The sequence below is a fragment of the Saccoglossus kowalevskii genome, chromosome 15, assembly GCF_978046115.1.
Source record: "Saccoglossus kowalevskii chromosome 15, keSacKowa6.1, whole genome shotgun sequence".
Taxonomy (NCBI): Eukaryota; Metazoa; Hemichordata; class Enteropneusta; family Harrimaniidae; genus Saccoglossus; species Saccoglossus kowalevskii.
Genome location: NC_140655.1, coordinates 6805605 through 6823316, shown reverse-complemented (window position 1 = coordinate 6823316; position 17712 = coordinate 6805605). Strand labels below are relative to the sequence as shown.

The window sequence follows — 17712 nt, the reverse complement described above, 5'->3', positions numbered from 1 at the left end:
AAATACACCGTACACGCAACGTGGAGTTAATAGTATTAGTTAATAAATACAAATACACCGTACACTCAACGTGGAGTTATTAGTATTAGTTAATAAATACAAATACTAATACACCGTACACGCAACGAGGAGTTACTAGTATTAGTTAATAAATGTAAATACGCCGTACACATAAAGTGGAGTTACTAGAATTAGTTAATAAATGCAAATACACCGTACATGCGACATTTGTTTTGTGTTCTTGTACTTAAATTTCCCTGCACAACGTTTGTAAACAGATCCGCAATATATTGTTTCCATTTTACAGAACGCGCCCATTCCGCAATCGTAATATGCGTTTATATGTTTCTGCCATGAGATATATGTTAACATAATAATTTGGTCAGTAAATTGATCATAAAGCCAAACTTTTTAGAATTTATGAAAAACTGAAATCACAAACCATCAGTACAATATGTTAAAGAAATCTGAAATGAAAGTTTAGCTGAATTTACAGGAATTAATTTAATGAATTAGGCATTGTAACTGAGCCATTATGCAAGCCTATTTATATACATCTAATCTGCATAGTAACTAACATACATTCAGTGTTAAATGATTACACAATTTTAACACTAGCATCGACATGTTTCCTGGATGCTTTCATGCAATTAGTGCCAAGATTATGTAGCGGGCCATTAATAATACACGGGACAATTAATATAACGAACAGTAAATGAAAGAACATATAGAAATAGACAGCTACGCAATTGATGATAGAACGAATGTAATCAATTTAAATCAATCTCTAGTTTCTAAGGTTATGATAAGGATAAATGTCATTTAAAAAATTGTTTACACAAGTTATTACTCATTAGGAAGTCTAATTCGGATAAAAAATTAACCGTGTTCAAATTTGCGACTGTTTCATCATAACAACCTTTCGGGGTGAACACTGTAATGGATGGATTTTCAAATACTAACGCTGGAAGACGTAACATTGACTCAATCAAAATTGTGTTATAACATGTGTTTTACTGGATTTTGGAAATAGGGCTTTGTGATTAGGAATCCAATTTTTTCCATACACTTTCAATGTATCCGTATGACAGAAGACATTGTTATTTCATTATATTTTAATATCCTCTTTATGAAAACGACTGTTTTGGTAACTCTAAAATTTCTAATATTAGAAATATTTCCGCCTCAAGCTCGACACTCAAGAAATAATCGCTGAGTAGTCAGAGCTGACGCAAATTTTTTTTTGAAGATTACAATATACTAAGTACTCGACAAGAATTGGAGATTAAGAATATCAAACTCAAGAAAACAAACGTGTACCATGCACGGTACACACATCACTGTATATGTTAACCCATAGATGAGGACGAATAAAACAAAATACACTGAAACCCTCAATTTGACCTCAAAACATCACAATACGATTAGTAAGCAATAGTGGTCTCTTTGGCAAAAGCTTCGGATTAAATTCAGCAAGACGACAGCCAAACACGGAAAGATTCAGACACCGCACGATAAACATGTCATGCTACGCCAACGTCATCAGTAGACAGACAGTGGCTTGTCATACACGCCAGTGCAAAGGTCAAAATTGCAACGCCCGCTGAGTGTAGCACTGATATTTTTATATTAAATTATGAATTCAAACATATTTTTGTCCTAGTCAAAACTGAAAATGAAAAAGTGTTTTTATGAAAAAATGCGACACTTACAAATACGTCTAACGGTGAACACGAAGGTCATTGTAATTGCATAATATTTTAATACATTTGTTGATTTTTGATTGAAAATATTGCATTTGAGACCTGCATATAGTTCATCGTTTTAAATTATGATTTTTGCCAAAGATTCTAAAATAACACAAAAAGAAAATGCCATTGGTGGCGCTACTCAAATCTAATATTCGCGTCCAATAACGGTCAAAACGCTTGGCTGCGTTCCGGCTATTATGAAAATTTTAGAAACAAATATTCACCTATATTTTATCAGTCGAATCAGACTTATGAAAAATTTCTTCGTTTAATTTATTTTTTTAATGTAGTTTGACAATTTATCTGCACTTCAAATTTCGAAATTTGTATTCTACGCTTCTAAACATAGAGACAATCCACTTAACCAGTTGTGACTGTATGAATTTTTTTCTATTTATGATTTATTGTACCATAGGCCCGAGCCATTGTACTGAATAAAATTAATATCATATCATATATATTTTACAACGAATGGATGGCATTTATGAGTTTTTAATTTGCCAATGTTTTTAATTGGTAACTTGGTAATTGAAAAAAAATCGACGAATAACAAAGATACTATAAATAATATTTTGACAAATAGTCGCATTAATAGATTATTTCATTTCATTTCACTGTATCTATTTTACTTTTATTGATGTGTGTTTAATATTTGATAAGCACTTGATATGCATGTCTCTATCTTCTGTCACGTGTTATACATGTATCTACACGGTTTCACGTGGTATGCATGTATGTCGCTTCGTCGTAACAGACCATTCATTTATCAGGTTTCTGGGCGTCTTTCAAGAAGACATCAATAATTATAGCATATATTTGACTGTGATCAGACATTTAGCGAAATGTGCATGATTGTGTTTTACAATTACACTGATTACAATCATACGCAACAATCAATGCAGTAGAGTAATTACTCTTCAATGTTATATCGAAAATATCGTCATATTTTGTAAAATATATAGTATACAATATATCGTCTCCGATGGTTAGATATTGATCAAAATACCATTGTCAATTATATCACCCGTATCTTTAAATCCATTCTAAATTTGACAACACTATATTTGTCATATAAATCTTGACAAACCTTTCAAACTATATGAAATATATCATCAAATATCCAATCAAGACTACAATATCGAATATATGTGCAAATTTGTATTGGTATATAGACAGGATAATATTAAACATAACGATATGGCCGTTCATCAATATCAATGCGATATTGAATTTATGAAATTTATTGACTCATTGCCGCTGTTTTACTCCCTGTTTTTTCGTGACATTTTGTTATGACAATCCGAAGCACATTTTTTAAAAATCACTTGGGAATATGAAGCAACTATTAATGAACTGCTATAAAACTAGCCAGCCCATATTCTGACATTTTTTTCTTATATACGCCTCCAATCTGATTAAAATCTGATGTAGTGTACGGGCTTTAATTATTTTGGCTATAAACTTATTTTAATTTTATTTTTTATTACTTTTGTTATTAATGCCCTTTTATTTTATTATTTTACTTTGATTTTGATTTTTTTTTTAATTCCGCCCTACCTACATCTGATCCGACGCCTATGTAAGTCCCGTTCAAATCTCGCGTAAGTAACAGCCAATCACAGCCCCCCTTTTATACAGGCTGTCGGTTGCTCACTTTTCAGTGTAGCGATACTCTACGGGCAATCTTTCTGTACATTATATTTTGCCCACTTGAATAAACCATTAATAGAAAATTGCTAGTATATTTTTATTTGCAAAAGAAATTCCACAGCATTTTACAATTTTTGTCATTACATTGCATATTTTTTTTCACTTCCAACAAATGTGTACACTTCCAGATACATCTTCGCCAGCCAAGGTTCGTTCATTCAGTCATCGCTTCAATTTTACATCACTGAGCATAATTATCTAGAATGGAAGCAAAAAAATAAGTAAATCGTAATGATTAGAGCACTGTAAACAATGCAAATTGATTTTAAATTGTATAACGGTCACCGGCCCACGGCATCGACGCAGAAAATTGGAGCAAAAAAATATTTCCTGATTAATTGCGATGTGTTCCAATAAAAAATATTTTATTCCAGTCCAAATCAGCTCAATTACTTTAATAAAGAGTTATTGTATAATGTACAAAATGTTGATACAATTTGATTAATATGTCCAGCTACGGCTTCAATACCGTTGACGATGTTGGCCCGATCGTCAACAAAACATCACCCGTCTCAGGGCAGGCGACTGGAAAAAGACACTGGTGTTCGGTCGAAACGGTGGAAACAAAATCGTCACTCCCAGAATAACTATGCAAAATAACGATCTAAAGTCGAACCATTCGAGCTACAATATTAACATAAAAATGACTTTCGTTGCATTTAACAATGATAAACTTACCGAAAAGCCGTGTTATTCTCGGTCGCTAACGTCGGTATAATCCGCCATTTTATTTGAGTGTGTTTGCCACCCGACTCCGCCCGGTGACGTCATCATGTGCGCTATAGAAGGAGGTCTGTGATTCGTTGACTAAAATCGTCGATAGTGGGTCTCGTTGAAATCTCGTTACATAGGCATCGGGTCAGATGTAGGTAGGGCGGAATTAAAAAAAATCACAAAATCAAAGTAAAATAATAAAATAAAAGGGCATTAATAACAAAAGTAATAAAAAATAAAATTAAAATAAGTTTATAGCCAAAATAATTAAAGCCCGTACACTACATCAGATTTTAATCAGATTGATACGCCTCATGACTATTCATAACATCGAAACTATCGAATATATCCGATATTATGTCCATATCCAGGACAGGTTTAGGCAATAACAAACGGACGTATAAAATCATTATTTATCAGTTTCATCAAACGTTGATCATCGCAGGCCCTTACGTATTTTAGGTGTCTCGCACACGATGTTGACTTGCCGTTAATATTGATAGTGTTTCGCCAAGCTTTGATAAATGTTAATGATATTTAAGTGAAATTAAATATATCAGATTTTGCACATTTCTCTCTATTATTTGTTTACGTTTCTATTTGCAAATATGCTTTTACATTATCGGGTAATTGCCATGTTACATTATTAGTTGAAAGAGGTCACTTACATCATCAGTTATTTTTTTTTTACATTATCAGTTTTTTTGTTTTTGGTTTTACATTATTGGTTGCGTGATATTACATTATCGTTTTTATTACAATATTGGTTAACGACACACTATTATTAATTGTTACATTATCGGGTCCAACAAAGATCATCTATTACTGGTCATTAGTTTCAACGCCTGTGTACAAGTTGCGTACTGTTTCCCTTGTTGTAATGCAGAAATTATACAATGTATTTACGGAACATTTAATTAATTTATGCTACTTGCGCATTTATAAAACGTCTTAATAGATTTGTCCCGATTGGTCTATAAATACTGTATTAGTTTCGGCAGGTACATTACGCAGGTCGGGTCGCATCGGGTCGGATCACAATTTAGACAGGCCCTTGAGAGTAATAAATTATTCTATGAAAAGAATGTTGTAATTTTATTATTAACCATACAATTTTCATCACATATAATTGTCGTTATAAATACATATAAATAAACTGACGGTATGTTCTTCAAATGAATAAAAAGCTTGATAACCACGGGATTATTACGTCGGTTAGAATCATAATATACTGTATTAAACGACCAGGTTCTTTTGGAAGTTTTGCGGGAGCATCATCGCACCATGGCACAAAGATATCAAGAAGCGTTTGTTGCGTATGTTATTTTACTTATCCGTAAAAGTAAATTTGGACTTTTACTATTGCTTAGGTAATTTTCTATTAAAAGCAAGTATGGTATGGCTGTTTTTACGATTTGATTATTACTGCTTATTTATTTATTTACTTATTTATTATTTTAATTTTGACATAAGCTTATTAGGGTCCAAGTCAATTTTAACCCTATTGTTTTTGTTGAAGTTTTTATTTCTTCTTCCGCTGTTTTTTGTCGACCTAGAACTAGAACACCGTTGCACTTAGACTTCTGAAACTTCTCATGCAAATTGGGGACCATAGAAATGGTCTACCTAACTTTCAGAATTTTGATTGGTCGATTGAACCGGAAGTGGCAATTTCACCACTTTCTGAGGGTCTAGGTGATTTGATTTTTATGACATATACTACATTTCATGTGTACTTTAGCGGTCACGTGATTTTGGCAACTACTAGTATCTTGTTTTTAGTGAAAAATAGCAAAAATACTTGAACATCTTCCCCACAACGGCTTGAACTAGTAACTGGAAATTTGATATGTCACGTGGTTTGGCATCCATATTGGATTAAGTTTAAACAGGGGGTGCCCTATTTTACACACTTCTCAGGGGTCAAGCCATATCTAAATGGGACATTTACAACCAAGTTCATGAATAAATTTTCCACTGGTCACATGACCTTGTCCGCCATTTTCGTTTTTGATAAAAAAAAGTACAAATACTGAACCATCTTCTAATGAACAGCAATACCCATTGACTTGCAACTTTGTATATAACATCCAAAGACCTTTCAGCATAATTAAAGATATGCTGCCATCAGCCTTCAAACTTGGACCCGACAAAGCTGCTCTACAGCGTTAATCTTCATTTTTATATTGTAATTTCAGATGTACTCAAACTTAATCAATGATTCTTGGATGTTCTGTGTCATGGATGTCATAAAAGACATTAATGTTCCCATCAGGTGCTTTGAATCTCGAGTTGATCACTAAAATGGATTTACACATACAATATTGCTTCAACATTTATCTATTTATTCGTTACACATTGACTGTTTTTGTTGACCTGACAATATTGTATTGGCTGTTTGTAAAATTCAAATTCTTTGCATCTTTTCAATAGTCTAGTGAGTGGGTGCTTTTATTATTACATTTAATGCAGTATGACCCAATTACTACACCTTTGGGGCTCTGAATTTTAAAATAATAGCTCGTTTGCAAATCTTCAAACAGACTTCCCATCAGATAATCACCAGCATGCAACGTTTTGAAAAAGCAATGAGTTTATTGAGGTTTGGTAACAATCGCATTAAAATAGCGACGCTCAGTTTTGGAATTTGGAAAAATTATAATGTGACAACCGTCTCCTGTCATGCTGAGTCCCCCCCCCCCAAAAAAAAATCAGCTATGGAATGGTCCAACTTGCATATGTGGGGAACGTTTAATGTTCTGATACAGGTTTTCGCCCATTCCCAGTGACACTGAAGAAACTCACGGTTCTCGATGAACACAAACTCCGTTTTATTTCAACGGAACGGTTTACAAACACTTCTAACATCAGCGACATCTTGAACATTCTAGAAAAACCTACCAACGAGGCTCGAACAGTATCATGGGTAATGGAAGAGTATGGAGAATTTATCTTACAAATCAGAGTGAAATCATCGCGAATGACAATAACTGTTGAATAGCTGGTGCATACATTTTGTAATAAACGATTTCCCGATATCAGAGTGTATACACAAATAAATCACGAATCTTGTACAATGATATATCCTGAATGTTTGTTGTTCGATAATAATAATTCAGTCACGATGTTCATAACAACTCTCGTAATGCGCTCTGAAAACCCGAAATTTCTAACTAAGAATTATTTCTCATATTTGAACTTCGCTAATGTTCATAACAATAATTGAGACTCTAATATAATAACTAGACTTTTGGAACAAATGTCAACATAAAAATCGATAAATAAGAAGTTTGTTCTCGGCTCCTGGTGAACGTGACCCCAGGTCATCAGTGTTACTAAAATAGCCACTTAAATTAGCAGCACTACATAGCAGGTTTTCCACACCCTCCCCCTATTAAAGTTACCTTAACTTTAATATCATGGTTTTCTAATCGTCCTCAATCTCGTTCGCAATGACACCAACTAAGCGGTTCACTGCAGCAGTCTTTGCCTTTCGACTTGGACGACTCACATTCTGGTTCTTGAGGGTCCCAACTGGTTCTTCTGATTTAATATCATCACCCACTGGAGTTTCATCATTTGTATTGCTGATTTCTAGGTCACAAACCAATTGGAGTGGCCTTTCAACGATGTAGCCACTGCCTGTCTTGATTTTGTATCCTCTGATCACTCCGTCCTTACCAACAATGGTATCTACAATGCGTCCTATCTTCCAATTTGCTCGGTACTTTGTTGAGTCCTTCAGTAGAATGACAGAGTTCTTTCCTGGCAATTCATGCTTTTTGGTTTCTAACCCCTTGGTATTACGCTCCTGTAATGCATGTAAATATTCATTCAACCAACGTTTACGTACATGTTCTCTACAGGTCTTAAGGTATTTTAGACGTTTGCCTATGTCGTCATCTAAGTCATGAACATTGTCCTCTAGGTAACGTGCTGGCTGTCCGCGTAACAACATATTTGGAGTGATAACTACTTGTTCTAAGTCTTCCTCCATGTAGCACAATGGTCTGTTGTTCATGAAAACTTCTACATCCAGCAGTACTTCCTTGAGTTCTTCGAACGTCAGCAGCGCTCGTCCTATAGTTTTGGATAGGGCTCTTTTTGTGATGCCAATGAGTCTCTCAAAGAAACCACCCCACCATGGAGAGCGTGACAAGTTAAATCTCCACTCAATGCCCTTTGTTGTGAGGTAGTTGAATATATCTTCATCATTCTGAAGCTTAGTTAGCCACATCTTGGTCGCGACAAATGTCTTGGCATTGTCACTCACCATACAACTTGGTGATCCTCTCCGTGGAGAGGTCCACGTTTGAATTCTATCGTTGACATATCTCTGCACAGCTTTAAGTGTACAGCTCTGGTAGTTGCACATGTAAAGAGAGCGATGTAAGACTTATTCGTTTCACTCTTGCCTAATTTGTAGTGAAGTGGTCCTGCAAAGTCCACACCTGTCACATCGAAGGGCTCAGTAAATTCCGTTCGGAAGGCAGGCAGAACTGATGTCACAGGTGCATCCAACATTTTTGCACGGTACTTTTTACAATGGTTGCAATTGTGTAGTATTGATTTGACTAGGGATCTCAGTTTTAGAATCCAGTATTTCTCTCTCACCTTACTCATTGTTGTGGCTACTCCCCCGTGTAATGTTAGAATATGGCAATGCTCAATTATCCGTCTCGCTAAGGCTGTCTTTCGTGGAATGTAGATTGGATTGTAACCTTGGATTCTACTGCTGCATCTCTGTATCCCGTCATGATCTACTGATATTGCAATGTCGACTGTCATTCTGTTTGTTTGTTGTGTCATTTTAATCCATACTGTCTCCGCTGCTGACATCTCAGATTTAGTGAGAGGCCCAATCCGTCTCATCCCTCTACAGCTGTCTGCAAAACGCTTTATGTGTGCCGTTATGCGCAAAAGCTTCCAGAAGGGAAATCGGCTCAGGAGGTCTTGTACCCATTTATTCAAGTCGTTCTCATCTTCTGTCAGGAGCATAGCTTTATTGTACTTTGTTGACCTCTTTTCTGTTTTCGTGCCTGCTGACTCAGAAATCTCTGGTTGAACTGGTCTGTCTATCTCACTTGAAAGCCACTTTGGCCCATTGAACCAAAGTGTACCAAGATGGTCTGGCGTTGTGCCTCTGGTCCCTAAGTCGCTTGGGTTTTCTGTTGTCGGTACATATCTCCACTGAGCATCTGTAAGCTCTCCGATCTTTCTTACTCGATTGCGAACGAATGTTGACCATTCACCGTGGTTTTGAAGCCAATACAAAACTGTTGTGCTGTCTACCCAACTATTCCAGGCTGTGATGGGAAATGCAGCTAGTGCCTTTGAAACATTATTCTGCAATTTTGCTAAAGTATGAGCAGCTGCCAATCCCAATCTTGGGATGCTCCTGTCTTTTGGTGCGATTCTGGACTTGGCAACTAGCAACTGCTGACTGACTGGTTTTGAGTCTCGGCATGCCACAACATAGACTGCAGCACAGAGAGCTACTTTGCTGGCGTCTGCAAATCCATGAATCTCAAAACTTGTGGGTGTGTCGGTAAACACACAGCGTGGTATGGTTATGGTTGGTGCTAGTTGCAAGCTCTTTATCCACATCCACCATTTTTTGTGAATTCCCTCTGGCACCCTTTCATCCCAATGTAACTGAAGGAGACAAACTTCACTGAAGATCAATTTTGCAGTGATAGTTACTGGTGAACTCCACCCAAGTATGTCATAAATGCTGTTAATATCCGATATCATTTTCCGTTTAGTAGTTGGTTCACTGCCTTTTAAGCCTGGCTCAAAGTCAAGAATCAGTGTGTCTTCCATCTTGTTCCATGGGATACCGAGAATCTTTGTGTCACTGGTTGATGTGTTATCAGTCCCTTCATGTTTTATGTTGTTTTTGGAGCTAAGATGGGTGATGTTGCTGTGCCATTTGTGAAGTGAAAACCCACCTTCTGATAGTATTTTGGTAGATTCTTCTTTGAATACTGCAACATCACGTTCTGTCTCTCCTCCTCCTTGAATATCGTCAACATATGTATCATCCAATAGGGTTTGGACTGTTATTGGATAGTTCTCCCTATAGTTCTCAATGTGTTTTTGCAGTGTTACTCCTAGGATATATGGACTTGAAGTTGCTCCAAAGATCACCCGTGTAAAACGGTACTCCATCAGTTGACGATCTTGTAGATTGTTGTACCACAAAATTCTCATTGCATCTCTGTCTTGTTCGTGTACTCGAATTTGAAGAAAAGCCTTCTGGATGTCTCCTCTGATGCAATATTTTCGCATGCGGTTCCTTATCATAATGTCAAACAGTAGTGGCTGTAGTGAGGGGCCTGTCTCTAAGCAGTCATTGAGTGAGGGGCTTTTTGTGTTGGCTTTTGCTGAGCAGTCGTACACTATCCTCATCTTTGTTGTTTCTGCTTTCTCTCTGATAACAGCCTGATGTGGCACATAATGAATGACCTCCCCTGTTTGATGAAATGGTGCAGGCTCAATAATTCTCTCATTTATTTGTTCTCTCATAATGTTATTGTACTCCTCTAATTTCCCCATTCTCTCTAGTTTCTTTGATGTGCTGTATAGTCGAGCTGTGCATAAGCCTTTGTTTGTAGGAAGAGGAATGTGATCTTCCTTCCATGGCAGTTTGGTTTCGTAGTATCCCTGTTCTGTCATACTCAACTGTTGTCTAAATTCTTCATGAATCATTGAAGTTTCTTTGCTATCCACATCCCTAATTCCCAAAACATCCAGTGAGCACAGCTTCTCAAATTCTTCATATCCGGTTTTCATGAAGAACTGCTTCTCTGTTTGACTTTCTGTTGATGACTGTTTTCCTGAAATTGTCCAACCCAACATAGTGAACTCAGCACCTGGATCCTTGTCTGGATTTATGCCCAACACCAGCGGTTCTGTTGTTCGAATCCTCTGGTAGTCGGCTGCTCCCAAGATGATGTGAATAGCAAGTAGATTCTCAGTCGTTTCTTCCTCACTAAACTGCAGTCTGCGAAACCGAACATGTCGTTTCTTCAGTGATTTGATGTTTGGGTTTGGTAAGTGGGTTAAAACACCCTTTTCTGCATTTACACAGGTGACATCAAATGAAAACCCACCTACTGCTAGTGATTCTATTGTAATATTGTACAGTTCGACAGTTTTCCTGACAGTGCCATACATCTGTTCTATACAGCGTTGTTCTCTCTTTATAGGTTTCAAGTGCAATTGTGTTATCAAGTCAGTACACACATATGAACTACCAGCACCTGTGTCAAACATGATTCGAACTGTCTCTGTTCTAACTTTGCTCAGGACTGTAGCATGAATCGCACTTGTATGCTGTGTAGTGATACTCAGTCCCTTTTCTACTTTTGCACTCTCTGAAACGTTAAGTGTAGATTTCGCCCTGTCACAAATTGATGTGTGGTGCTTTCCTTTGCAATTTCTGCATCCCCTTGATCTGCAGTCACTCGCAAGATGTCCAACTCCTGTGCAGTTGAAACACATTCGATTTCTACGGAGTATGGCTCTCCTTGTGGCCAAATCGAGCACTTTGACACAACTATAACTGGAGTGATCTTCAGAACGGCAATACACACACTTAATTTTACGATTCGATGTGTGATCTCCATTACTCCCAAGCAGCAATTTTTCATCTTTTCTTTTCTTATCATCTCTCCATTTTGTAGTATTATTCTCCTCAGTAACTCTCTGTGGATTTCTTTCCACATATTTCCGCAGACTCTCAACAAGCTCTTCTAGACCCCATTCTTCCCAGTTGTCATCCTTTTGTACAAGCACTTCACGTACAGGACCTAGTTTGTCCATTAATGTATATACTGAACTTTGTGCTGTAGTCAGTTTATTCATTGTTTTGAGTGTACGCACAATTCTTGATAGCCTGTTATAAAAGTCATGTACTTCATTCAATTTGTGGATGTTAGTAACAGTTGGAATTTCCTCAAGGTCTTTTATCAGTGATTTGTGTACTTTAATATCTTTACCGTATGTTTGTAGAAGTATTTTCTTAGCTTCCTGATATCCTGCAGCAGTGTGAGGCAGTCCCAGGATGTCCTCTCTTGGTTTGTCTTTCACCAATTCAATTAGATAATTAAATTTACTGACTTCAGCAATATTGGACCCATCCACCTCCACAGTAAACTGATTCCAAAAGCGTAACCAGTCTTTGTAATCACCAGAGAAAGGAGTAATAGTGTACTTTTGTAGTTTCACTGCTTGTGTAGAGGGCGCTGTTAAAGACTCCCCACTGCTCACCTGTTCAGCATGTCTAGCTTGTATTTGTTTTTCATAATCAAGTTTTCTCAAATACCACTCCTCCTCTCGTTTTTGTTGACGAATAATTATCTCTTCAATTTCTTGTTGTTGTCGTAGTCGGTGTTTGGATTGCTCTTCACTCACCCTTTGCTGGATATGTAGTTCCTTTTCTAGTTTCCCTTGTGTCTCTCGCTCTGTTGCATCATCAACCAATTTTCTGATATGCTGACGAGCCTCCCTGATTGGTTGCATGGACGCTTTCTGCGTTGTTGTCCACTGCTTCACATACTCTAATTCTGATTCTTTGTCTAACAGATATTCAGTTGTTTGATCTCTCGAATGCTCCAGCCGTTTCAGTAACTCGCCTACTTGTTCATACGCCATTGTTATATCAGCAGTACATTCACTCTGTGATAATTCAGTAATTTCCTCAAGCTTGAGTTTGGCTATTGTTAGTTGCCTTGCAAATTTCTCTTCCGTAAATGCCATGTTTGGTGTATTTCTGTGTGGCGTATTATGAACAGTTCACGTATTCTTTAACTTCGCATCAAATGTTTCAGTTCTTTTTATATAAGCTGGCAATAATACTCACTGTTGTATTACACAGTTCTGTATAACACAAACACTATTGTGCAGTAACTCCCGTCGTGGTCGCCACCTTTCAGTGTGGGGAACGTTTAATGTTCTGATACAGGTTTTCGCCCATTCCCAGTGACACTGAAGAAACTCACGGTTCTCGATGAACACAAACTCCGTTTTATTTCAACGGAACGGTTTACAAACACTTCTAACATCAGCGACATCTTGAACATTCTAGAAAAACCTACCAACGAGGCTCGAACAGTATCATGGGTAATGGAAGAGTATGGAGAATTTATCTTACAAATCAGAGTGAAATCATCGCGAATGACAATAACTGTTGAATAGCTGGTGCATACATTTTGTAATAAACGATTTCCCGATATCAGAGTGTATACACAAATAAATCACGAATCTTGTACAATGATATATCCTGAATGTTTGTTGTTCGATAATAATAATTCAGTCACGATGTTCATAACAACTCTCGTAATGCGCTCTGAAAACCCGAAATTTCTAACTAAGAATTATTTCTCATATTTGAACTTCGCTAATGTTCATAACAATAATTGAGACTCTAATATAATAACTAGACTTTTGGAACAAATGTCAACATAAAAATCGATAAATAAGAAGTTTGTTCTCGGCTCCTGGTGAACGTGACCCCAGGTCATCAGTGTTACTAAAATAGCCACTTAAATTAGCAGCACTACATAGCAGGTTTTCCACACATATGTTTTTTTTTTGATGTTTTTATTAGGGTCGGGCGGTTCAAAACCTGGGGAAGGCATGAACATTTCGGGAAAACATGTTTACCAAAACATAATCAGCATGAATAAAATTATGTGTAAAAAGCGGGAAATTACAACAACAAAAATTACACACTTTATGCCCGCCCCTATGTTTTGAAATGGTCGACCCCGTATTTACAACATCGACGTTTTGGCTCTGATGGACAGAGTATGTACCTTTAAACTCGGGCATAGACTGGCGCAGTCGGGGCGATTAATTTGTTATTTTATTTAAACTACAAAAACAAATTAATCGCCCGACTGCCTCAGTCTAACTCGGGCACTACATTTATTCGATACCATGCTGTGAGCGACACAGTCTGAGTGTACACTGTGTTCACCGAGCCTCGGCCAGATGCACCGTGGAGCTAGACCACATTTGTACGTTCTGGAAGGATCTGGCCGGCGACTCATGATTGAAACCAAATCGAATTGTATCAGTTCCAAACATGCGCAGTTCCAAACATATACGCATGCTCCGGCATCTGCTTCAAAGTATCCGCGTAGATGGGTTTGTTAATATTGCTCTGGTGTTTCGATTTTCACAGGTTTTAGTTCAAATAAATGTAATGTAAGTCGATCGATAGTTTTTACCGATATCATGCTTGAGTTGTGTGAAGCGGATCAAAATATAATTTGGAAAATCGTGTTATTTTCGGAAAGTTTCAATGTCATGGTGTCATTGCTGCAAGAATGGTTTTGTTCGTGAAAGCCACCTGGATCTGAACAACCCGCATAGGAACTCTCGTTCCAGAACCAGGCAATTTACTCAGCCAGTCACAGAGCGTCTTACAAAACGGTTAAACTCATGTTTTGCGCAAGCGTAGAACTCCAGATGAAAAAATGGCTGACCACACATGTACTGCTGCAGAGGTGAAGTTCGAGGTAGGTTTATGCGTGTTTCGATGAATTTCGTAATTGTTACTGACAAACAATCGTTGTTTCCTTGCATACTTCGCATATTGTCTTGTTTGTAGCTGTTGTCCTGCAGCGTAACTTTGCGTTCGATGGCCGACTGGTTATTTAGCTTCTCAGACTTGACTTACTAGTACTGGTACACAGTCACTTGGGGGCTGAAAATCAATAAATACTAATTTTCAAAAAAAATCATCCGCTATACGTATATAAATAAACAAGTTGTGAAACACGGCACCGAGTAAATCGACACCCTGTCGGTTTCAAATGTCGATTTCTTACCTTAAAATGCGGAACAAAATTTTTAGAGGGGATCAGGTATTACGTTAATAACCATTGTTCATAATCGCTAACTTGGTTTTATTCAAAACTGCACAAATCCCGCGTTTTCTGATGATATCCGACGATTTCATGAACGAAAATGGCCAGCAGCCAGAATCAAGGGGGATTCGCACAGAGTTCTGCAATAACTTGCATATGTTTTGTCGCAATTGTGGAGATTATTTAAAGATAGACAGTACTGATGTTATGTCATTATTTGAAGCTTGGCAGGCAGAGCACTTCCTGTTGTCCAGCCAGTTCAACCCTTACAAGAGCTTACTAGTACTTGAACAAATTCAACATTAGCATACCTATAACCAAAAGGTTTTTTTCATAGATATTTAAAAGGGAAAAATTAGGTAAATTTGATTATCTACCCTAAATTACAAGTCAAAAACTAAAATTTTGCAAAGCTGGATGGGTAAAATCCAGGTTAGGTCCGCCCAGTTTATGTTGTTTTTTCTTCTTTTTTATTCAATATACACAAGTCGCAAATTACTAGTATTTTCTATTACTGCATCTAACAATGGCTAGTGTTTACCAGTACTGTCTATCTTTAACCAAGAAAAAAAGAAAATAAACTAGGATCCAACAAATACTACTTCCTGTCACAATCCCTCTATCCTTATTTCTAGACCGAGGATAGAGGGACTATGTCCCTGTGTACGTCTCGCACTACCTGGTATCTTGCATTATTTGATAAAATAATAAACATCCCCTTATGCTATAGTCACATCAGTTTATTTGATTACAAAGTTAAGCCCCCAAACAAATGCATCTGACCAATGCTCATCTGTTCTATAGTAGTCAGAGTTATCTTTCGATTCGTGTTATTGTCTTATTAAAAACCTGGTAATACACTGCTCGAGTGGTACTACTTGTACATGACTGTGACCTATGTTATTTTTTTACTATTTAATTTTAAGGTCTGTGAGAAGTTCGGTGTCAATCCCACAGTTGAAAGAAGAACAAAAATTGGCTATAAAGTATCTTTTAGGTAAAAATGATGTACTTGCAATCCTGCCAACTGGATATGGGAAATGTATTCAATGTTATAATCACCAACAAATGGAGCAATCATAATTGTATCACCTTTGGTGTCCCTGATAAAAGACCAGGTATGTACCTAATAAAATGATTTTAGTATAATTCCACTTTACTTCCCCCTAAACAAATAATTCAATTGATTGATACAAACTTGATTAATTACAAATTAATGTTAATATGCTCCTTTTTTCTTTAGATATTTTTCATCAGAAATTGTTGTTTGTCAGCAGCAACAGTAACAAAATTAAATCTCGATGCTGACCTGCCAAAATATATTTTTGGTCGCCAAAGGCTTACTTAAAGTGCCTGTGAAATGGCTGCTATTTTCACGCCTAAAATTATCCATTGATACATAAATTTTATTAATTTTTATGTTTCTAAGCATAAATTATTTTTTTAAGTGAAAAAATGCGTTTTTAACTCAGTCTACGGCAACTTTATTTTTGTGTGTTTTAAAACGAGGCTCCTCAATAGCTTCTCATTTGCATACAGAAATTCGCCTTGTGACATCAGAAGGGGAAGTTGCTGGGTAGCTTGCATTGCCGGTACGTGTAAATAAGGCAAATTTCTTGTGCTGTTTTCTCATCTTTGACTAAATTGCCACTTATGTACTTGTTCGTCGAGTAAAAATGGACCATAATGAACACATTAGTATCAAGTTTGTTGCATGGCGTTGAGTCAGGTGCGAAATATGTCCGGTCTGGTGTAGCTAGTCACCGTGGTCGTCACCGTCACCGACGCACGTTTGTACACTGTTGCTGGACCCCGGCACTGGACAAAATCGAATTTGACGCCTGAATCGTCTTGTTATTTAGCAGGTTACTAGGCACGTCACTACACTGTTTTATTTCAACGATCGTCTGAGTAAAAAAACACATTCAAAATTAAAATAAAAAGAGAACATATTTTGACATTCTAAACATTAAATTATAGTGATCAATAAAATAGAGAAATAATTAAAAAAAACTACAAATCAGTTACTAAATAAATGACAGCTGCATTGAAATAAATTTGTTGTGATGGGTGAACGCATAACAAAAATAATTGAGAGCGAACTCACATATGATACAGACAAATTCAGAGTGGATTTAGCGTGATTTTCATAATTATGACATCATATTAAAAAAATACTTGTTGGAAACACATTGACATCCCAAGCCCGAATTCTTATTCCATAAATTATTACGCAGATCAAGCTGCAAGTAAAGGCAACAAAGGTGTGAATTCAACATTCAACACCAATCACCAGACACTTTTAGCCTGCGAAAATGAAAACAGGGCTGCGTAATTTCCTGTTTGTCCGACGCTTCGTTGTCGTGTCATTATCAAAATTACTGCTAGTACGTCCATGCTTTTACATAACACGGGTGGTTTCTATAAAGCGATAATCAGGATCGCAAAAAAAGTCAAATCATTTGAAACACTTACCCGGCGTCTGTCTCCCTTCTAAAATCCGCCTCAGTGATCATGGGCTGGTCCGGAATCTATTTTTTTGAAAACGTTTTGTATTGCGCCAGGTTTAAGCATGAACCATGGTTTAAGTTGGCGTTTCTCGTTAAAACCTAGTTGTTTTGTCATGAACAAGGACAGTTTTACGAAAAAAAGAATCT

General features: G+C 36.9%; 2 protein-coding genes and 2 long non-coding RNA genes across 4 annotated transcripts; 1 reads left to right on the top strand and 3 right to left on the bottom strand.

The window, feature by feature from the left end:
• Positions 1 to 3468: 3468 nt before the first annotated feature.
• LOC146733899 (uncharacterized) lies at positions 3469 to 4337 on the bottom strand. Its single transcript, XR_014931649.1, has 2 exons — positions 4140 to 4337; positions 3469 to 3659 (listed from the first exon to the last, which is right to left on the bottom strand). It is a non-coding gene; the product is annotated as an uncharacterized LOC146733899 (long non-coding RNA).
• Positions 4338 to 7602: 3265 nt separating this feature from the next.
• Positions 7603 to 8412, bottom strand: LOC146733898 (uncharacterized). The gene has a single exon (XM_085508402.1). The coding sequence runs from the start codon at positions 8410 to 8412 to the stop codon at positions 7603 to 7605; it is 810 nt and encodes a 269-aa protein (XP_085364528.1).
• A 32-nt stretch (positions 8413 to 8444) lies between these two features.
• LOC100366659 (uncharacterized) lies at positions 8445 to 12938 on the bottom strand. The gene has a single exon (XM_002734847.2). The coding sequence runs from the start codon at positions 12936 to 12938 to the stop codon at positions 8445 to 8447; it is 4494 nt and encodes a 1497-aa protein (XP_002734893.2).
• Positions 12939 to 14622: 1684 nt separating this feature from the next.
• On the top strand, positions 14623 to 16030 carry LOC144350288 (uncharacterized). Its single transcript, XR_013420209.2, has 2 exons — positions 14623 to 14704; positions 15982 to 16030. It is a non-coding gene; the product is annotated as an uncharacterized LOC144350288 (long non-coding RNA).
• Positions 16031 to 17712: the final 1682 nt, after the last annotated feature.